We start from the raw sequence: 17,514 nt of genomic DNA, 5'->3' as shown, positions 1-17,514 counted from the left end.
TCTGGCACTCATAGCCTTCTGACCTGGGACTATTGCATCATTTCTCTCAGTCTTGGTCTTGTCATTTGCAGAACTAAGATAATGGTCCCACCTTGCATGGTTTGGGGGCTGAGGAAATGAGCTGATGTGACCAAAGTGTAAATTATAACACACTCTGAACTTTGCAGACATTTTTATTGTTGCAATTGCCACACGCTTACTCATCATCATGTCTTTAGAGTTCTGACTTTAGTGCAAACTCCAAAGACTTTCCCTGACATTACAGCAAACAAGTCCAAACCTGTGTGAACTGCATAGTCTCTTGTTGTGTTGTGAGGGAGGAAACTTTATCATCTGTGGAAATTTTCTCTTCAATGGACCCTCATAACATGACATGACTTTTAAAAATAGTTATTTGTGTATGTGTGTGTGTGTGTGTGTGTGTGTGTGTGTGTGTGTACATGGGTCTATGTGCACCACACATGTGCAGCAACCCACAGAGGCCATAAAAGGACATCGGATCCTCTCGTACTGGAGGTATAGGAGATTGTGACTGAAATGTGGGTGTTTGGAATAGACCCTAGCTCCTCTGTCAGAGCAGTAAGCACTTTTAATATCTGAGCCATATCTCCAGTCCTACATGACATGATTTTATCTTGTTATTCATGACAAATTGCTTAAACTGACATACATTTGAAAACCATGGAGAAGTTTTAGTAGGAACTTGTTTTTCTAGGATTATTTAATCAGCAACGATCTGTGATTCACTTCTTTCTGTTCTTCTTGCAGAAGCCAATCTGATGTACAAGGTCTCCTTTCAGGCAGTCCTGCTTACGGCATGCTTAATCGTTTCTGCATGTGCAAGGTAACTCCAGTTTTATTTGCATGCAGTAGTGTTTCACAATTAATGGAGCTGTGATTGATGGATGATTTCCTTGCCTCCTTTCACAAATCATATTAGGTAGCTCTACAGCTAAAACTTACCTGTTATGAGAGTGCCCTTTGTGTCTCACATTCCTCCCCCATCCTCCAACGGTGCATGCAAAAACCAGAATTGATTGATTAAAATTGGATTTTATCATGTGTCAGCTTCTGCTTAAAGACTCAGTGACTATCAGGTTAGACAGAGTCTACATTTCCCTTCTGGGGCATTCTAGTGCACTTGAAGTCTGGACTATTGGGAACTTCAAGTGCATTAGATGCTTATTAGATTATCAGAGTACCACGCAGGAATACACAGATGACCATGGGTGATTCTAAAGGGTGAGGTAAGGAAAGTGTTTGTAAAGCAAAACTGAATCAAGTATTTTGATACAACAGTCTTTGCAGGATGACTGATAATAATGATGATGTTAGCCTGAGGTTGAAAGACAGTTGACGGGCAGATGTCCTTGTAGAAGTATTTTGTGTGTATTGTTGTGGTAGCTTCCTGGTAACTTGAGGTCCCGGGCAGGATCTTTTGGAACAGTTGCTGTCAGGCACTCATGTGTAAGGACCCTTTCTTCATAGCCTTCTGGCTTTTTTTTGGGGGGGGGGGGGGATTCAAATGATTTGGTTTTTTTTGGGGGGGGGGGGTGATTCAAATGATTTAGTCTTGCCTCTGACAGCATTCAAGTTACTTTCACATATGAAGTGTCTGTCCCATGTGAACAGCTTAGCATCACAGGATACACAGTGCTCGGTCCCAAGTTCAGGTGTTTTAGAGCTCTACATCCTGTCCTACATGCTCTTCTCCTGCCTTCTTGACCTTTCTTTGCCCAAAAGTCTAGGAAATGATCAGGTCCTATCAGTACTAAGCCTGTTCATGCCTCAGGGCCTTTGAAAGTGTTAGTCCTTATGCTTGGTCCAAGTCTCTTTCAGTTAAACACATGGCTTTGCTCTTCTGGAATCTTTTCAAATGTAGTATCAGAAAGACCTTCCCTGGCAACTATCTGTAGAGAGCACAGCACCGTCCCTATCACACATACCTTGCTTTCTTTTTCTTCAGGGCACTTTCTACCCCTGACCAAGTATTAATTGTTCAGTTGTCTAAGTACTGATGATCTAGTTCTCACTATAAGAATGTGAGCAAACAGGACCAGTGAGATTGCTCAGCAAGTATAAGTGCTTCCCACACAAGCCTGAGTTCTTGAGTTCAATCATAAGGGCTTCCCACACAAGTCCGACTTCTTAAATTCAACCCTTAGGACTCATATTGGAAGGAGAGAACCAGATCCTGAAAGTTGTCCTCTGACCGCCACATATGCAGTGTGGCACGGCATGCACACACACAGAGACACATAAATTAATCAATTAAAATTTTGAAAAGACGGTGAGCGCTCTGAGGAAGGGATATCATGTCTTTGTCTTTCCTTTACTTCTGTATCCTCAGTGATGGATTCTTTGGTATTTTTGAATTGGTGAAACAAAAAGTGAATAGTGAAGCCCTGGGGCCTTTATAGTCCTTGGATTATTGTGGCCAAATGCTACCTAGACCCTAGTTTTGCCTCCTGGGGGTCCAGCACCTCCCCATTTCTTGGGGAGGCGCTTTTTAAAATACCAACTTCAAGATTCTCTTCCTTGAGATGTGAATTTAGGTCTAGTGAGAGCTGGTATTTTAAAACAAGCTTCCCACTTAATTATGAGGTTTGAGAAGCATTTTTAGATCACAATGGGACCAAAAGAACAAAAGGAGGAGGGCCTGTGGCTAAAAATAGATTTGGAAAGTTCGGCATTACATACCCCAAGTTGGAAAGTGATAATGAGCATTAGTGTAATAATGGCTGGATGAAATCAGGCAGAGGAATCATGGTTGCCATTATTTTAACTTAGAATGTTCCAGACTTTCAAGTTGATCAGGGACCCCAGTCTTGTAATTCACAGGATCATCAATGAACTGTTCTCTTTGGGTTAATGTATGTAGATACACTCTTCTTTGAGAAGTAGAGCTTAACTTCCTCTTCCTTTTGTGTGAACTGTGTTTAGAAATTTGCCTTCAAGGAGTAGAATAAGAAAAGGGAGAATTGGAGTCCTACAGTGAAAAGTGCTGGTCAGCACCACTTCTGATGAGCAAGGTCAACAGCCACAGAGATGGATTTGTTGATTGCATGTGCCCTTGATGTAGTCCAGTGGGATTGATACTGTACCTCTGTGGTCTTTCAAGCCCCAGTTCAGCCATGAGTTAAAAACAGAAAACTCAGATTAAAGGGCATTCAGCACATTATCTGAGCTATTTTCAAAGCTGGCAGGGTCATCAGAATCAAGCTGCCATAGCCCAATGAAACCTAAGGAGGCACAATGATTAACTAAGCATAGTGTGTTCCCTGGATGGGATCCTGGAAAGGAAAAGGGGCATTAGGGAACTCTTAAAAAATCTAAATTTAAACAATTACTATATCTGTATATACTTAAAAGATTTTTTTAGTGTGTAATTTTATTAATTTATTCTTCAATAAATTCTGGTTACACTTATCCTTTCAGGCCGTCTTACCTCTCACCCCAGAGGTTGTTGTTGTTGTTGTTTGTTTTTTACTTTATGTGCGGGTATTCTACTTCAACACAGTAGTTTGTTTGAATATTTAAATTTTCTTGCTCAAATAGTTCCCATTTTGCTATCAGAAGCTGTTTTACTTTTTCAGAAATAATAGCTGTGCCCTTTTCACATACATTTACACTTTAATTTTCACTGTGTGCTCGCGCACGTGTGTGTGTGTGTGTGTGTGTGTATGTGTGTGTGTGTGTGTGTGTGTGTGTGTGTGTGTGTTTGAGACAGGGCCTCCTGTAGTCTAGTCTTTAACTCTCTATGTAGCTCAAGCTGACCATGAACTCCTACCCTGCTTGCTTCTGTTTCCCAATTGCTAGAATTATAGGCATCTACCACCATGCCTGATCTTTCCTTTAACTTTGAAAATAATAGCAATTAAAAGCAGTATGTATAATTCCAACATATTTCACTTATAATCATGATAGTATAGCAACTACAAATAAACATATAAAGACATAGTAAATGAAAAACATACTATTGTCTGGCCAACAGTGACGGGAAGACCATCATTTGTAAATTGCCTCCTAAATTCAGAGAATGTATGTGAACCTTTAAATTGATGAAACAGGGTGTATTTGTAGAGCCAACAGTGTAATCACCCTAAATTTGTTACCCTCATGCCATAATCTGAATTCCTTGATCAGTCTATATTACTTCTTCAAGAAAATAGATTCTGAATCATCAGTTCTCATTATTTCCATCATCCTTTGTATGTCTTTAAAAAATATTTGTCAAGGGGCTGGAGATATGGCTCAGTGGTTAAGAGCACTGGCTGCTCTTACAGAGGACATGGGTTTAATACCCAGCACCCACATGGCAGTTAACAACTGTCTTAACTCCAGTTTCAGGGGAATCTGAGGCCCTCTTCTGACCTCCTCAGGCATTGTGTGACACAGGTGCACTTGCATACATGCAAACGATTCACTCATACACATTAACAATAAATAAATAAGAGCCGGGCGTGATGGCACATGCCTTTAATCCCAGCAATCAGGAGGCAGAAGCAGGCAGATCTCTGTGAGTTCAAGGCCAGTCTGGTCTACATAGTGAGTTCCAGGACAGCTGGGGCTACAGGGAAACCTTGTCTCAAAAATACCAAAAAATAAAATTAAATTAAAAATAAATAAATAAAATATTTGTCTTATTTTATATACCAAATAATTCAGACTCATTTTGTAGTTTGCCTGTCCTGGCTTTGGCCATTTCTCTGAGAATCTCTGGATCTTTCTGGGTCCCAGGTCCACTTGATCCACTTATTGCTGCTGAGATATCATTGCTTCTAAACCCCATCTGTAGACAGAATGAGGAATATGTTTGTATATACGAATACTGGCCACAAACATGGAAAATTTTGTATCTGCACACACATAGTAAACCAAATACAACTTTATATTGACATATCTAATGTTAACTCAATACCACATGATTCATTCCAGGACCCCCCTCACCATCTTGCTCCACCTTGATTCCCACTACCTTTCAGTACATTTATGCAGTCCTACTGTGCATGTGCAGAAGCTGAAAAATTAATAACTCACATCCCATCATGAAGAACAACCTTATTGACCCAACTACAGTGTTTATGTTTAATTCCTTCCATCTTTGGTCTAGAGTTCCAGTTGAAACTCTATTTTCTCAATTTATTTAGATTGGTCTCTTTCTCCCTCCAGTGAGGCTGGATAATTTGCGATACAGTTATCTTCCTTTGCCTGCATTTTATCTGGGGCTTTCTAACATCATGCCAGATTCATTTAAATTAGCACAAATTCAGGGTTTTTTCAGTGCTGTCCAGTTCTATGATATGCCACAAATACACAATATCATGTATCCATCATTATAGTACTGTGTGAATTAATTCTACCATCCTCAAAAACTCCTCTATGCTTCCCTACTCAAATAATCCTCTTTCTGAAACTGCTAGAAACCAGTTGTTTCCCATCCCTCTAGCCTTGTCTCCTTTAAAAAAGCTTTAGTTTTTTACATTAAGGGTATGAATGTTTTGCCTCTGCATATGTAAATACACTTTTTTTGTGTGATAGACACAGAGGCTAGATAACATCAGATACCCTGGAACTGGAGTTACAGACAATTGTTAGCTGCCATGTGGGTTTAGGGAACCGAATCTGTGTCTCTGCAAGAATAGTCAGTGCTCTTAACAACTGAGCCATCTCTCAGTCCTAACCTTGTCTTTATAAATTGCTACATTAGAATCATCAAAAAGTATGTAGCCCATTTGGTCTGCCTTTCTTGTAGGAAAATGCATTTATGACTCATCCGTGCTGTTACATAAATTGATAAATAATCCCTTTTATTTCATATATTTAAAAAATTTAGATCTAGCTATCACCAAACAAACATACACCCATAAGGGCAGGAAAGAAGGTAGAAATGTAAGTTTGAATATCAAATTGATTTTATTGTATGTGGAGCTGTAGGTTTTCCCATCACTTCTGTCTTCTTTCAACTCTACTCTGCCATAATGAATTATTTTTCGTAGTTTATTTTTCATATTTATGATTAATGTATGAAACCATTCACTTCTTCTACCACACATCCTTTTTATAAGAAAAGGAACCAACCCACAGCAATAATAAATGTGCCATTCTAACTTCTTGTTTTTTAACAGTGTAGATGCATGACAGCTTCTTTATACAGGCACCTATTGGAAAGTACCTTGTTTGCTTCAAACTTTTGAAAATTTAGAGACAAGTATGGTGGTGCATGCCTTTAATTCCAGCACTCAAGAGGCAGAAGCAGCTTGATCTCTGTGAGATCAAGGCCAGCCTGGTATCAAAAACAAAACAAGCAAAATTTTTACATTTTTTGTTTTTATTGAATTTTTGTGTATTTTATACAGAATATCTCAAACAATCCTAATCATCTTTTTACACCTGTCCCCATTGGCAGCTTCCCATAGGCCCTCCCACCAAAATGGAACCCATATACTCTATCATTCATATTAAAGTCCAACGCCTCAAGTCAGTGACCCCAGATGTTCCCCAGTGCAAGTCCATCCACTGAGGTGGAGTAGAACTCCATTGTGTAAAGTTTCTATAAAGAAATTCAAGCACTTTAAATAGATATAAGACTTGAACTCTGTTGGGTACACACCAACAAATAATATTTCAGGATAAGATAATAAAATTGCCTTTAATTTTGCAAGCAAGTGCCACACTGTGTTCCAAAGTGCTTGTGCTATTTTCGTTCCCCTTCAGCAATGAGGGAGTGTTCCCATGGCCCCACATCCTCTCTGTCACTTGTTAAGATCATTTGGGGGACTTAGCTGTTCTAACAAATGTACAGTGGTCTCTGTGTCTTAATTTTCATTGCTCTGCTGAAAAATGATGTTAAACATCTTTAAAATGCTTTTCTGTCCTTGGGCCTGTTAGCAACATACTCTATTCCAAAGGCCAAAAAGTCAAAATGCCAAAAGTATTTGGGAGCTTGTATCTAATCCTTAAAAGATTTTAGGGTTACCTTTTCAGGGGGGGCAATGTTGGAGGTGAGAGAGTGGGCATGGATTTGATCAAAACACCTTATATGCATGTATGAAATTCTCAATAAAGTTTTTGTAAAAGTTAAAAAATGCTTATCTGCAGATGTATATTTTATTTGAGGAGATGTAATGTGTGTTTATGTTTTTCAATAATCTAAATGGGCTATTTGTTTGCTTTTTTGTTTTATTTTTTATTAATTTATTTTTTAAGTCAGCACACAAAGAGGTTTAATTAAGGCATCACCATATCTATCTATCTATCATTTATCCATCTATCATCTATCTGTCTATCTATCTATATCTATCTATCTATCATCTATCATCTATCATCTATCATCTGTCTATCTATCTATTATCTATCTATCATCTATCCATCTATCATCTATCTATCCATCTATCATCTATCCATCTATCATCTATCTATCTATCTATCTATCTATCTATCTATCTACCTACCTACCTACCTACCTACTATCTATACACAGATAGTAGTCTTTGTTCTTACTATTCATCCCCCTTATTGTTGCATTTGATTGTTCTGGAGTCCTTTATTAGATTTGTCATCTTCAGGTATTTTCTCCTGACTGCATTGTCTTTTTCATTCTCTTAACAGTGTCTTTCCCAGAGAGAAGTCTTTTTAATCTTCATAAAGTCGAATTAATCATTTTTTTCTTTCATGGGCTCTGAACATCGTGTTGTATCTAATAATTCATTGCCAAACACAAGGATATTAATTTTTTTCATCTATGATTTCTTCTGAAAGTTTTATACTTTATGGTTTATAATTTAGTCTATGACTCATTTTAACTTTAATTGCATAAAATAATATAAATGTGAATGTTCTTTTGTTTTTTCCTTGCAAATGTCCAATCATTTCAAGACCATAGTTGAAAGGACTGTCTTTTCCGCTGAGTAGTTTTTACATCACTGTGAGAAAGCAGTTTATGGGTCTGAAGAGATGTTTAGCAGTTAAGAGCAAGTGCTGTCTCTCAAATGACTCAAGTTTAGTTCCCAGCACCCATATCAGATGGTTCACAACTACCTGTAACTACAGTTCCAGGGGGAATCTGATGCTTCTGGCCTCTGTGGGTGCCTGCACTCACATGCATATACCCCCACATAGACATACACACATGCACATAATTAAAAATGAAATTAGTCTTTAAAAAAGAAATTAGTTTCTTATATTGATATATTTTTATTCTGGGTCCTCTGGTCTCTCTTTTGACCTGTCTACTCTTTTGCTAGCACTACATTATTCATATTACTGTAGTTATATAGTAAATCTTGAAACCATTGTCAATATCAGTCTAAAACAGCACTATATGTGTTGAAAATTCAGGATTAATATGCTAAATCTACTCCATCCTGTTGTTTCAGATGGCTTATGGGAGGAGAATTAGTCAGTGTCTTCACATGGCCATTGATGGTAACTATAGTTTGTAAGTAATTTTACCCCAGATTGTTGCTTTAATTCTTAGGCTTCACTTGAATTCTGGTCATTTATATTAGTGTGTATTTCTCTTTTCCATACAAGATATTGTGAAATCACTGTTTCTCAACCTTGCCAGTTATTTCAAAGCCACCGCTTGTGCTGGGTAAGTGCTACCTCTGGTATTATTGCCTGATCCAAAGAAGGGTTTTGACTGAGATTAGATGGTGAGGACCACTTACAAGAACTGCCTATTGGTCCTGATGAACACTTTCTGTTACTGCTAAAACCTAGTAGTAGTAGTTACTGTTGTATCCTGCTTTTCAATTTCTTCTTAAGACAAATAGAACTATAGTTTAAGGTCTCAAGAATTTAGAAATAATATAAAAACAGGTGTCCTGCTTTTCAGTTGTTTTAAAAGTGATTTATAGCATTGCACTTTCTAAATATCTCATATTAAGATGTCTTTGTTGTGCATCTTCTCAAATGCCTGGCAAAATGCCTGCAAAATGATCTGTTACAATCTGAATTTCTCTTCCCTATCTTACTTTCCTAATGAGGGTTTCAGAGGGTTCCCAGGGTCTGGGAGATAGATGCTCACAGAATTTCAAACAGGCCACTGAGTGCCATCGCATTGCAAGACAGACTGTTAATGACCTTCACTTTGTTGTGACTTTAGAGATCAGCTCCTGTGGCTTGGAGATCAAAGTCTACAAGTCAAATTAGTTTATTGGCCTTTGTACTTGACTCTGCGCCACTGTTTATGAAATCTTGGTCTTGGTTCTGAAATTACAATGGGGTGAGTGGAGGTTTATTTTGTTTACGACGCTAGTTTGACTGAAGCTTTCCATAATTTCTAGTCCATCAGGTTTCTAGAGACAGTCACTGATACAGCTAAGTTTTATTGAATCTAATAGATAATTGGGTGCTGGGTTGTCACCCCAAATCCCTGTTCTTTAACCATTTTAAGGACATTTGTTTAAAACTCTTCTAAGAGACCTATTTATCTCCTTTTAGCTACGATCTCAGTCATAAATGAGGAGGCTGAAATGGCTTGCCTTGTCTAGTATTACCTACAGTTTTGCAGGGAGGTTCAGTTTTTTTTTTTTATTTTATTTTTGACAGTTTCATACATGTATACATCAAATTTTAGTCACGTTCATCCCATTTCACCCAGTTTCAGGCTCCTTGTTCTCCTGCTGAAACCGTTCTTCTTCCCAAGTCCCCATCTTACTTTTAAGTCGTTTTCTGTGAGCTTCACTGAGTTTAAAAGGGTTGCCTGAGCGAGCATTGGTGGGAGGTTATTTAATGGACCATGAACAACTGATCAGTGGCCACAGCATTGAAGGAAATGGCAGCCTTTCCCCTAACCATTCATTGTCAAAAGTGCTTGAGGGAAGTGTGGGCCTAGTGAGGTCTTCCCCCTTCCATGATGAAATGTTGATGGGCCCAGTCTGGAACAGATCTTCTTCAGACAACCACAACTACAGTGAACCCATGAGTGCATCCATTGGGATATGTCATGTCTGCAAGGTGAGGTTTCACAGCATGCCTCCTTTCCTCTGGCTCTCACATTCTTTCCACACTGTCTCTCTCATGTTCCCCAGATGCTAAAGTCTGGATGCCAGGATGACCACCAGCCAGAGCTAGGCTAATAGAACTGACTAATCAAAAGATTTTAGTGTTTTCAAGCATGCTCATGACCCTAGATTTGATCATTAATTTCACCAAAATAAAGACAAGCAAGGGGCTGACTTAGAATGTAGCTCAGTTCTATAGAGTTTGCTTAGAATGCACAAGGTTTGGATTTGATCTCCAGTACCACAATAAATAAATAAAAAATAATAAATGAACGAATAAATAAATAAGTAAATAAATTTTCAGCAAAAGAGCTCTTTTAAAACCCAAACTTCAGAACTGAAATTATTGTTGTGGTTTGTCAGTGAGAATAATATAAATCCTTTCTCTCTGTTTCTTAATTAAATGTAAAATTAATTGGAAAGACAAATGGCTATATTGTATGGAAGTTCTATGGTGAGGGTAAGTTTCTCAAAGTGGGGACTGGGGCTTCTGTGCTCTAAAGTCATGGAGGAAACTTGTGGAAAGGGCTGTTTCCTATCCCTGATGCTAGGGATTCTGGGTCCAAATTCCTGAGGGGTCTTCAGTTTAAACAACTTTCTGGATGATTCTTTGCACAATCTCTTGGAAAAAATGATTTCTGTAACCGTCACTTTTCTATTTGTGGTATCACTTAACCTGTCAAATCTTTACTGGGAACCAGCTCTATACAGAATGGGGTGCCCAGTTCAGCTTAACAGACAAGAAAGAAGTATCTACCAAGTAGCCAAGGTCAAAACACCAAGGCACATGTCAAGTCTCAATATTTTGGAGTCTAGTGAGAGTCACATGCATGCAATGGGCAAGGTGACAATCTTGCATAAAAGCCCCTCAGACAAGGGGAGGTGTGGAGTGTAGGCAGGCAGACCTTCCGGGAAGAGACACTATCTAATCTGGCCTGTCACAGGTACTAGTCCCAGTTGCTTTTTTGGCCCTTCTCACTACTCTGGACTCCTAATTTGTTCTGTACTTAAAGCAATTACATCAGGATTGCATTTCTATCATGCACATTCTCATCTACAGCCTCATTTGTGGGATAAGATCTCGTCTTTGATGATTTACATGGTACTTCAACTCCTTCTTCTCTATTGCCACCCCATCTTTTCCCATTTCCTGCTCACCAGTTTCATGTACACACACTCTTGTATTTAAGACCCGTGAAAACAAGGACTCTGGGTTTCATTTTTGTATCCGCCCAGTGCTTCAAAATAGTGGGTACTCTTTACATATTCGTCAACTCAGAGATATTTGTTGTATCATTTCTTGAAGTATATTTTTGTAGCCAAGAGCCCTGTGCCTGTATATTAAAGATATTAAAACTCTTTCCCTTTCCCTTTTCTATAAACAGAATCCAGAAGCTGTTAAGCCAAATACATAGTTATTCATACAGAGTCAAGAATGACTCATAAGTCTCTTCTAACAGTCAGTGATGAGAGTCTAAGAAAACAGAGGGCAAACACTGAGTTCAGTTCACCAGACACCTGCATGGCCGCCCTCCCACACCCATTTTGCATTATGCAGGGATAGATAAGATTAGGTGCTTCTTCCTTAACATTTGATTCCTCTTGAGTCATATGACTTTTCATGCTACAATGTAATTTCTTTTCACCTGCCTTAACCTCTGATTTAAAGTCTGCAGTTGTGGGCTGTTCTACTTACCAATACTTGAGTAGCCCTTGTTAAGGAAACTCATCACAACTATCTGATAATGTACTAGCATCTCTGTGCATGCTCTACACATCTATGACCTCATAGCAGCATAGCAGGAAAACACACTGCTCTAGTTTAATTTCTGTTGGGTTATGTAGCAATCCCAGATTAGAGTCTACCACTGAGGGTTAATTAAGGCAAAAACTGAAGCAGCTAGTCACTTCACAGCCATGGTCAAGAGCAAAGAGAATAAGCTCATCCTTCATTGCTTGCTTTCTCCTTTCAGCTAGCCTCCTTTGTTCTTACACAGGGCGGAATGGTGCTGTCCTAATGGGCTTCCCGCCTCAATTTACAGTCAAGACAATCCCACATAGACATGCTCACATGCCAATCTGATCTAGAGAATTCCCCAAGTAAGGCTCTCTTCCCAGGTGATTCTAGGTTGTACTAACAGTTCAAAACCAACCAACACACATTTGTTTTCCCTCTACTGTTAGGTTCAAACACATGATGAGTGAACAAATAAACTTTAGAGAATTAGGACAGGGCCAAAACATGCATGTTACCTTCTAGGCTATATTCCAGGGGTGATGCACATGAAAAAAGAATATGAAATGGTAATTATCTAATTTCCAAGGTGAGCTTAGGGGTTAAAACCTGCTTGGTTTCAGCGGAAAGGGCACTGAAAATCACTAGAGGGAAAACCAATGTAGAGTGAACTTAAGTTGTGTCTCCACTTTTCAAAGCTGGGATGGTTCAAGCTATTTGTGAATGATTAGACACTGCATTCTCTCTCTCTCTCTCTCTCTCTCTCTCTCTCTCTCTGTGTATGAGTTATTCATTTCTTTTCTCCTTTTTCTAATCTAGGTTTGACAGCTCTTGAGGAATGCCTCTGATGAATATCTTTAATCTGAATATCTGAAAACTGTCTGATTTTCACTCTACTTGAAATCAACTGCTTTATTGGAAGGGAATGAACAAATGGATAATCGAGAAAAAAAGTTAATTTGACAATGTAATAATAATAAAGAAAACTTCAACTTCAACTTGTACTGATAATAGGCTCCTGAAAATAATATTAATTTGCCTTTCCTTTGCAACCACTGCCAGTTGAAAGTGAAGAGACAGGGGAAAATGACAGCAGACAGACCACCTGGAGGTACAACCCCAAGGTTGTGGTCCTTGAGACATTCATTTTCGTTAGATAATTCTGTGAGATTTTTTAACCATGTAGGCTTCTGTCTGCCAGCATGCAGCTATGCCTTGCTTGCTGACCTGACGTAATTTAACAAAGAAAACAAGCTTGTATAATTAACACAGCTTTCACAGAAAATAGCACAGTTTATACATGCAAATATAACTTTGCTAAAGTTTATCCTTCTCTCAAAAGTGCATGGATATTAGTTGGTGACAGTAGGTTCTATGGTTTTTCTCCAAAAGCCCATGTTGAAGCCTTGGTTCTCGGTGTGGCAATGTTAAGTGGTGGTAGGAACTTTAACAAACGGGGCCTGGGGAATATCTCAAGTACCCTTGTAAGTTCCCTGGTCTGTCTCTCTGGATTTCTGTCCAGTCATGTGATATTTTTCCTCCAAAGTTCCTTATGTGATGTGAAGCCATTCATCATGAAACTCTTACTAGGGTGAAGCAGATTCTGGCAACAAGCTTTTGAACCTCTAGAGCTGTGAGTCAAATGAATATTTAGTAAGTATTCAGCCTTAGGTATTTCATTATGGCAATGAGAAAAAGACCAAGAAAGTAGCTCATCATTAATGGAAAGTGAGGAGGAGAGAATCATTTTCTTCGCTGTTTTAAAATTTCCTTGAGTATCATGATTATCTTTACCTCAAATTGCAGTTAAAATATGATATATGAAAAACTCTTAAAGGCAAAATAGAAATATTAGAGTGTTTTGAAACACATGAAAATGGTCCTGCTGTATAACTGGCTGGAGTTATAGAAGATACTGTTTTTTTATAGCTCTCATTGGGAAATTGCACACAGAGCAGATATGATCTGCAGAGGGTGTTCTAGATCATATCATCTGATGGAAAATCCCTGTGCATATAAAATTATATTCACTTAAAGTGGTAATACCATATTAACACTATTTGTATCTGTGATGATATGTGTTAATCTTCACTGTCAACATAACTGGATTTAGAATCACTCATGAGACACATCTCTGGGTATGTCTGTGTGGTTGTTTAGCTGAAGAGAGAAGACCTACCCTAAATATGGGTGGTACTATCCCATGGGTTGCTGTCCTGGACTAAATAATAAGGAAGAAAGGAGGAAGAGAGCTGAGCATCAGCATGATCTCTCTCCACCTCTTGACTGTGGACACAATGTAACCAGTTACCTCTGGTTCCAGCTGACATGAATTCTTATCCTGATGCACTTATCCCATTATACTTCAAGCCCAAATAAACCTTTTTTCCTTAAGTAACCTTCGTCAGGTGTTTTGTCATATCACATCAATGAGAAAAGTAACTAATGCAATATCCTTTGCACTCAGTACATTTTCGATTGAATGAAATTATACTAATGAGTAAGTGGAGTCACCAGAAAATTACATAAAATATGTATTATATGAATTTTATATTTACTTATGTCCATATGCCTTTTCACTCCTCTGTTGACCTTGAGTGTTAGTATCCTTTGCTCATCTGTGTTTATTGGGTTATTTGTGGTTTAGGTTTTTTTTTATTTGGTTGGGTTTATATTTAGTTTTGGAGACAGGGTCTTATTCTAGAGCCCAAAGCTAGCTATGCCACTATGTGAATTATGTAACTCAAGCTGGCTTTGGAACTCATGGCAATCCTCCTGTCTCAGTCTCATGAGCGCTGGGATTACGAACATTAGCCACCATGGCTGACTTTATGTTTCTACTTTAAATTGCATGAATTTCCTAAATATTTTATGAATATTTTAGAAATATTGTTGATTGCTTTTTCTTTTGCTGTGCATGTTTTTAATTTAGTATACTCCCACACGTTTACTGTTGTTCTTGTTGCCTGAGAATTCAGTGTCGTAGTGGAAAAAAAATCATTTCCAAAGCCATTCAACAAGCCCCCTGCTTCCCCTAGCTGCCATGAGGTAAGCAGCAGTTTTACCATTCTCTCTCTATATGATGTTTACCTTCCACAGACCTACAGCAATGTGATCAAGTGGCTGTCAAAACCCTTGAATCCCTTGAAACCATAGCAAGAAAGAGGACTTTTTTCTGTATTTATTTATGCCACAGGGTAAAAGACACAGGTCTGATTTCATTCTTCTGCATCTGAATACCCCATTATCACAGTATCATTTCTTGAAGGGATTATTCTGTCCCCAAGGGGCTTCAAAAGTAGCTATTGATTAAGTTTTAGGATAATATGACCTTTTGCTCCAAGGTGTCCAAAGTTTTCATAGCCTCTCTTCTTCCAGCATCACCAAAGACATAAAATATCTACGCATGCATTTTCCAGGGACTCTAAATGTGTGTTAGAGGTATCTTATGCTAAGATTCCATGTTACACCCGATCTCCTCTTCACAGTCCAGTTTGAAGGGCTTAGAGTATGAGCCTCTGTTGATTTTTGCAACTATCTCAAGTTCATTTTGTCAATTCTTAGTGGAGAAGAGCCACAAGATAAATTCTTTTGGGAGGTTACCACAAGACATTCATAATTGATAAATAGACTAGGAAAGCATCTGCTGGTCAACAAGATTGTCTGGGCTTCAGAAAGCTGGTGTTTTGGGCCCACAAAACTAAAGGCAGTCAAGAAAAAAGATATGACTCCTTTCAGACATGGAGCATGGCAGGCAGTATGCACTGCGATTTTCAGCCAGCTCAGCACTGACTCATGCCCCGCCTCCAACCCTGTATCACCGCCTCCAACCCTATATCACTGCCTCCAACCCTGTATTACCGACTCAGTCTCCGTCTCAGGTTCCTAACACAGAGCTCTTAAAGCCTTGGTAATTTCCTGGACGACAAGAATAATAGGAGCATCATACACAGAGCTGCTGAGCCACTGGAATTTTCCAGATGGCAAAAGTGCCTTCCAGGCTAATGAAGATACTCTTGGTGAACTCCTGGACATCTTCAGAATGGGGGATGGCCACTAAAAGGAGCAGGACATCATTACACACTAGGAACTTTAAGCCCTTGCCCCTCCATCCACTGGGGGAGAAAGCAAGATGGAGACTGAGCTAACAGCTGATCATGCCTATGTGAAAGATCCTCCACAGAAGTCTTTCAAGTATGAGGTTTGAGGCTCTTCTGGGCCTGTGGTCTTGTCCACATCCTGGGAGGGTGGTGGGTGTACCCTAACACCACAGGAACAGAATCCAGCCAGCTCCTCCGAGAGTTTGCCCTGGGCATCTCTTCATCTGGATATGTGTGATAACCACATGACTTCTTTTATTGAAAATTACTAAGTGTAAGTAAAGGGTTTCCCTGAATTCTGTTATCAGTTACTCAAAAATTTATCCTAAGCAGGGAGTCATGGTAGTCCCAAAGTGTAACCAAGTCAGATAGAAACCTGGTTACCCATAAGGGAGTTCACTCTGTGTCCTAGTTTGTTTCTTCATTGCTGTGACAAAACACCCTGACCACTACCAACTTGGGGAGGAAAGGGTTTATCCAGCTTACATCTCCCAGGTCGTAGTTCATCAGGGAGCCCAAGGTAGGAGGAACTCAGGGCAGGAACCTGGAAGCAGGAGCTGGAGCACAGGCCACAGAGGAATGCTGCTTACTGGCTTGCTCCCCTAGCCCCTGCTCAGCTTGCTTTCTTATGCAACACAGGCTACCTGCCCAGGGGTGGCACCACCCACAGTGGGGTGGGCCCTCCCACATCAGTCATCAAGAAGATGCCCCTCAGACATGGCCACAGGTCAGTCCAATAGAGGAAATTCCCCAACTGAGGCTCCCTCAACTCAGGTGTGTCAAGTTAACACTAAAACTATCCAGCACACTCTGTGATTGTCATTTGAGGAAGAGGACTGCATTGTTAAATTAAGCTCTTAGCCTGAGACCTGAGGGATCTGGGCCAACTCTAGATGGTTTATGTCAGAATGAAATTAAATTCTAAAACCCCTTGCTGGTCTCCTTGGAGAATCAGAAAATTGCTTGGTATATAATTTCTACACATTTACTATCAGAAGCTTAGCAAGAAGAGAAGTACAGTTTTCTTTAATAATTAAGACTCATACAAAACTTCATGAAGAGACATAATCTTGAAGCAAAAATCGCATGGATTTTGGAGACCCAGAGCTGGCACTGAAACATGCTCCCCCATTTGTTTGGTAATACTCATTTCTTAATATATTTGTGCTTCAATTGCTTTCTTTTTAAGATAGAGAAGAAAATTCATACTTGGATAAGTGGTACTAAGAACTATTCCCTCTTTTTTTGAGAGGAATGGCTTTAATAATCCTGTCTCCAGTAGCACAAACAACACCTTAAAACAGCAAACTTATTCTTCACAGACGTTTTGGGTCAACAGCCTTGGGACAGCTTTCCTGGCCTTCTGCAAGGGTGCAGCTAATGTGTCAGTCTTGCTGAGTCTCGGTGTCTCAAGAACCAGGGAAAGGCCTACTCCTAAGCCTTTGTGGTTGCTAGAACCCAATTACTTCTGGCCTATGGCCAGGACCTTCCCCACCTGACCCTTTGGATGAAAACCTAGCCCTGGAAAGGCTTTGTTAGCAGCGTTGCAGAGGACTCAACATATGCTGTGATCCTGACTCACAGAAGCTGTAAGATAATACACAAGTGTGTGTTCTCTAAACAGTTGGTTTGTGTTAAGATACTAAATGGAATACATCATACATATACC

At 39.3% G+C, this 17,514-nt stretch overlaps 1 protein-coding gene across 4 annotated transcripts in view; it reads left to right on the top strand.

The window, feature by feature from the left end:
- The window catches only part of Tmem71 (transmembrane protein 71), a 38,691-nt gene extending 24,552 nt beyond the window's left edge, over window positions 1–14,139 (top strand). For 2 of the 4 annotated variants that reach the window (XM_029568361.1, XM_029568362.1), the window contains exons 7-10: window positions 769–844; window positions 8,379–8,427; window positions 8,511–8,596; window positions 12,565–14,139. In XM_029568361.1, coding sequence (XP_029424221.1) covers window positions 769–844; window positions 8,379–8,427; window positions 8,511–8,596; window positions 12,565–12,580 — 227 coding nt within the window. In that variant the 3' untranslated portion in view covers window positions 12,581–14,139. Of the gene's footprint in view, window positions 1–768; window positions 845–8,378; window positions 8,441–8,510; window positions 8,597–12,564 lie in introns of all 4 variants that reach the window. The other 2 variants (XR_003851113.1, XM_029568363.1) reach the window with 2 other exon arrangements.
- The last annotated feature ends 3,375 nt before the right edge of the window (window positions 14,140–17,514 follow it).

The sequence above is a fragment of the Nannospalax galili genome, unplaced genomic scaffold (assembly GCF_000622305.1).
Source record: "Nannospalax galili isolate Female #2095 unplaced genomic scaffold, S.galili_v1.0 scaffold620, whole genome shotgun sequence".
NCBI classification, from domain to species: domain Eukaryota; kingdom Metazoa; phylum Chordata; class Mammalia; order Rodentia; family Spalacidae; genus Nannospalax; species Nannospalax galili.
Note: the sequence above shows the minus strand (reverse complement) of the source record. Positions and strands in the feature narration are given on the sequence as shown.